Source organism: Mesitornis unicolor, unplaced genomic scaffold (genome assembly GCF_000695765.1).
Source record: "Mesitornis unicolor isolate BGI_N332 unplaced genomic scaffold, ASM69576v1 scaffold10160, whole genome shotgun sequence".
Classification (NCBI taxonomy): Eukaryota; Metazoa; Chordata; class Aves; order Mesitornithiformes; family Mesitornithidae; genus Mesitornis; species Mesitornis unicolor.
The window spans coordinates 2,798-8,267 of NW_010156220.1; the positions used below are offsets into that span (position 1 = coordinate 2,798).

The 5,470-nt window shown below is 42.3% G+C and overlaps 1 protein-coding gene across 1 annotated transcript in view; it reads right to left on the reverse strand.

Moving 5' to 3' along the window:
* Positions 1-251: 251 nt before the first annotated feature.
* MATR3 (matrin 3) overlaps positions 252-5,470 on the reverse strand; it is a 17,785-nt gene continuing 12,566 nt past the window's right edge. Inside the window, 5 exon segments of the mRNA XM_010183329.1 lie at positions 252-1,316; positions 2,912-3,033; positions 3,633-3,873; positions 5,329-5,466; positions 5,468-5,470. The exon segment at positions 5,468-5,470 is cut by the window's right edge and continues 268 nt beyond it. Coding sequence (XP_010181631.1) covers positions 1,266-1,316; positions 2,912-3,033; positions 3,633-3,873; positions 5,329-5,466; positions 5,468-5,470 — 555 coding nt within the window. The 3' untranslated portion in view covers positions 252-1,265.

Consider the following 5,470-nt stretch of genomic DNA (forward strand, 5'->3'; position numbering starts at 1 on the left):
CTGATGAAACCACCACGAAACTCGAGAAAGAAAACGGTCAGCAGCATATTCCTAGCGGTGTTTTAACAAGTGATACTTTAATTTGTTTGGAAACAAAAGAGGTTTTAGGAAAGAGAAAGCAAAGTTACGCTGTAAGCAGCTAAATCACGAGTGTTAAACATGCAGGTTTTAAACAGAGCCAGGGGTTCAGTGCGGCGGCGTGGACGCAGCAGACGCATCGGTTACCGTGCCAAACACCTCGACCAAGTGACTGTGGCCTAGCTTTGTTTATTGGTCAATCACTTTAGTAACCCGAATCCACAAATAAGCAGTAAATAACAGAAACTACAGAGAAACACAGGTTCCACATGCACATTCCTGTTCACATCGCACGTGCGCAGGTACATTCAGAGCACAGTTCTAAGGATTCTTGACAAAACCAGCTTCGAACGAAAAAAAGGTTTAAAATGCAGGTATGAAAAACGCTACGTGAGGAATATAAAGATGCCTTTTTACAGTTCAGGACTCAAACGCTGCTTTTTGAATATCCTAGAGATGTACGACAGCGACAAGATTCAAGTAAAAGCAGGAAGAGCTCGAGGAAATAATACTGGTCAGGAGAATGGGCATTTACTTTGCACTAAAAATACACGGGAGAGCTGAATAGGAAAGTCTACCGAGAGCTGAGAAAAGAACCACGACGTCGTAAAGCTGCCTAGCCACTACTTTTCCCTATCTGCTATACAACAGCAATGACATTAAAAGAAACCGCAATTCAACATTTAAAAATGCAACTTACATTGAAAGACTTTTCAAAAGTGAAATGCAATGACAGCCTTGCACTCCAAATTAAAGACCTGCTAGGCTCAGACTGACACACGGAATGTCCTAGATAAAATCAAAATACAGCGTTAACTTCTTAGTTTTTATTGAGAATGGAACTTCAAGACAATTTCTGAAGCCTGACAGTGGTAAATTCCACTGGAACGAACTTCTCTTCCCGTAGATGAGCTTTCCACAAGGGTGCAAGGTTGTTTATTTTCTTTAATAACTTTAAGTGTCAAAACGAAAACTTGTTGCCATTCTCACATTAAGAACAATTTTCTGTCATTAACTTAACTGCGTGTGCTGTTTTTGCTACAACATTTAACACATGAACAGAGCTATAATGCCTACTGTATTTCACTAGAACAAAAAAAGAATACAGTATTTCCATCTACTACTGCTTTTAGAAAAGAGGAACATTAAAAACAAAGCCACTGCTTTCCTTACATCCATCCTTCCTTCTAAGCTTCTTTCTTTTGCCTGTGGTCTTCTGCCATTTTATCCAGAATTTTCTGTTAAAAGAAAGCAACCGCAGTTTGGATTTATTGAAAGAGCTTCTCGCAGTCACTACATCAAGAACAGAAACATAAACCCAATTCTCAAGTTGTAAGATCTGGTATTAACTGCAAAAGTGGTAACTGACAGCACTGGCACTTCTCCACCCGCTGAAGCGGAGCTCTCCTCTGCCGCTCCACGTTAGTTCTGTGGCACCAACCAGAGCCTGTGCTGTCCTGGCCCCGCCGTCACCGCCTGCCCAGAGGGCCGGCAGCCAAGGGAACGACTTTCCACTCTGTCATGGGCTTGTGACAGCGGTTGTGCCACTTACCTGCTCTGAATTTGCCACCAATAGAGCCAGGGACGAACACCTCCCCTCCCCAGGGAAGGGTTATTTTGGAAGTTTGGGGGGTTTGCCATCACTTTGATGACATCTGGTAGCAGCATCAGTTCATCTGTTTACCTACTCCTAATGCTCTCGAAGTGAACGGGACTCCCAGCGAGAGAAGTGCCTTGCTGTTGTGAAACAAAACCTGTGTTTCCCCCCCTTCCCTCCCCAGTTTTAAACCACCACCAGTACCACACAGTCATGGAAAAGCAGCTCGCTAGTTATTTGTGCCATGGAAAAAGCAAATCAAACCATGTTTCATTAAAGTAAGTGACCAAGTTAATAAATTAGGATTATTTCCCCCACGTCCCCTTTTACACCCAATCTTTAACGTCCCATAACCAGGTACCTCAATGGAAACAAAAAGAAAAAAAAAAGCTATGGGTGATGGATGAGGTGGGGTTTTCTCACTACAAGGGTCTCATGGTAGTTGATTTTCTCATCTACTCCTCCATAACGGTGTCTGCTTTGCGGCATTTGTTGGTGCCACCTGCCTTCCAGAGCCCTGCATTTATTTAGGGTTCTCTATTGTTGCAAGGGAGAAAGCAAACATTTTGAGTCTTAGGTGGCACCTTTTCTGTGGAAGCCCCGGGGTTTGTTTTCAGCTCAACAACTGACTGCTATGAGATGCATTTACGTCAACACTGCATTAGAATTATTAGAATTTCAAGTCGGGTCTCCCTTTCTCGGAGGTGGTTTTTCAAAGCAGCTCACAGAGCACAGATAGAGCAGCAGCGTTATCACTCAGTGCCATGCAATCATGTGATACCTTCTCCAATCAGAACAACATTTCCAATTGGAAAACACGCTCACAAAATCAGAAGTTGCAAATATGGATTCAGTATTTTTTTTAATAGACAAAATCTTCAGCTCAAGTGCTGTTGTCTGGCTAAAAAATCCTCTCGAAGGGACAACTGGAAGGGATCGCAGTCATCCCCATTTACTCTGCATTGCTACTTCTAAGCCTGGCCTTTACTCCAATCAGAACGCCCTCCTTAATCCAAATTTACACCAAAAAAACCCTGGAGCCCATCTTTAAAACGTGAACCCTGCGTATTACTTTCAAAGAGGACGTTTTGGAGAGGTCTAGCTCGAGTTAATTGTTATAGAAGAAGCCAATTTCCGCTACTTGAAAGCTTTTTGGTTTTCCTCAGTCCAGTCTCGCTCAGATCTGTTCCCCAGGAAAGAATCACGCCATTTAAAATGAACAAGTTTTTGCCTTACCTTCAACTTTTGATAATGAGGAAGGCTGCTGCAATGGGTCTTTTTTGCAACATCTTCATTTGTGTAGAACAGGGAACACAATTTGCAATAAAACCCTGTTTTGGGTACCACATAATTCACACCTAGAGAAGTAAACACCACAAAATAAACTAAGAGATCTACTCTACATCATTTCTTTTTATGTCATATGTCATTTCAGCTAAATCTTAAAACCATAATTCACATTAAAAGCTGCTTTATCTTTAAAAGTCCTTGGTTTAGTTTAGTCAAGCCGGGGCCCTAGTAATAACTAAATATGTGCAGGCTTTTCATTGCTTTTCTTTTTATTAAATTTAAATTCAACCTTTCAGATTAAGGGTTCATTTTATTGGTTCCTTCAAAAGAACTGACAACGTTTGTGATCAGTTTTGAGTTTTTAGTATGCATCTGAACTAGTACCGCTGTCGTGATTTGCGCTATTAATTGAACCTGTGCTGCTAAAATATACCTCTTCCAATTTAATTTCTGCCTAAGGAAAGTGTTATGGAGAGCTGTATGAAAATAGGGGAAAAAAAGAAAGCAAAGGCTGGGGTTAGGGGAGGAGTGAAGAAGGGGAGCAGAGCGGGAAGCCCTAGAATGAAAGGCTCAGAGGCAATGCGTTGCCAGAAATAAAAGGCAAATGAAATGAGAAAAGCTACTGCAATGCACAGAGACACTGGAGAAGGAATGGAAACGGCCTTACCAACAGGAACGTTGGGCTGGTACGGCCCAATCCTGAATTCGTCTGGAACAAGGGTTTTCTCTTGGACGTTCTTGGTTTCCTGTTCCTCCTGGGTGTCTGTATTTTCATGGGTGTTTTTCTCCGTATCCTGGACTGTCGTGGTCTCGGAAGCTTCAACAGTTTCAGTCTTCAAATTTTCTTCGGGTTTGGTTCCGTTTTCTAACGTTTCATTCTCCTGCTCTGGCTCCTCGATCTTGTCTACCTTGATTTCTGCCAAGCTATCGTCGGGTTTGGCAGCAGATTTCACTGCCAAGCCCGCCTTGCGGAGTTTCTGGTGATCCGAATCCTCTTCGTCGCCAACCTCATCCAGAGTGACAAAACCCTCCATGCTCCGCGGGAAGCCGCCCACGTATCGCTGTTGAGAAAACGTTTTCCTTATGTCAACTCATCCTCAAAAACCATCCTAAGTTTCAGAAGAGAAACATCTTCTCCAAATTCCCCGGAAAAATGCTCAAATTATTCCTTCAAGACCTAACTGACTCATTCAAAACATTACAAGCATGGAGAAGCGTAACGAGCTCTTTTTAAGTGCACTCTGCTGTAGCAGAAGCTTGAGAGTTTCTCTTTTTGCTCTTACTTTGAAAGTCCCAAGTCATTTTGCAATGCACAAATTTTGATTCTATTTGAGACAGTCCAACAAGAGCCTCAAATTCATGGCTACATAAAAGGTAAAACCTTACGAGAAGGCTTCTGTGCCAACTGATCACCTAAAGCTCATCAAAAATAGTGTTTTAAGAGCTGTTTTTCAAGTAGTGGTAAGCTTGAGGCTTCCACATTAAAAAAATAAACGAAAAACCAAGCCACAGACAAAAAACAACCCCAAAACTGCGGAGGTCTCTTAAAACCCAGCTTCATGAAACAACAGGGAACCTGGGAGACATCAATGCTGCACACGCTCAACAGCAATCGTGAGTCGTACAGAAACAGCATTGGCTGCTTTACATCTGTGCTCTAGGAACGTAGGGCTTCAAGGAAGCCAGTCTGGGTTTTGAGGTGGTTTATCCTAACGGACACCCAGATAATCAGAAATAATCACTGCCATCTGCATGGGCAGTAGTAATCCCAACCCCATAACCTCCTTCCTGACAACGATCACCCAGAACTGAGAACCACACACACTTCATTTTTTAAGAGTATATGCTTTGCTTTTTTGCAAAACAACATTCCAAGTCAGTGAAGTTACTAAAACTCTGCATGCTATTCCACATCAGAGGAGGATTTAAACAGCAAAAAGACAGCTGACAGGACACGGAAAACCCAATTACCAGTCAAAAAAAGGAGTGAAGAGAAAGGCAAGAAAAACAATTTAAACAGCAAAAAGACAGATGACAGGACACGGAAAACCCAACTACCAGTCAAAAAAGGAGTGAAGAGAAAGGCAAGAAAAACTCCAGGAAGGACATGGGTAGAAGCCCACAAGTTACCAGTTTATGTCTAAACAGAAACAGGGATTTAGAACTGATTCCATCTGCAAGCTGCATCCAACAAGACCTCCCATTTTCCTCACGGGAGTTTTAACACCCGTCCTTCTCCAAACAACAAGTCACACACGTGTTTTAAAGACCCACAGAAAAAAAAATACCAAAACACAATGTACCATGGCGTGCTATTTAAGTTAGACAAGCTTTTCCACGCCGTTACCTCACTATATAATTACCTTCTTAAGTTTTTTCTTCGCTGCCGGGTTGGCCGCAACGTTCCCCTCAGTTTTTACGGTCACATCCTCAGTCGTTTCTTTTTTCTCTTCAGTGGTCACATCAGCTAAATTGGCAACATCTGCATCATCTCCTTCTGAAATA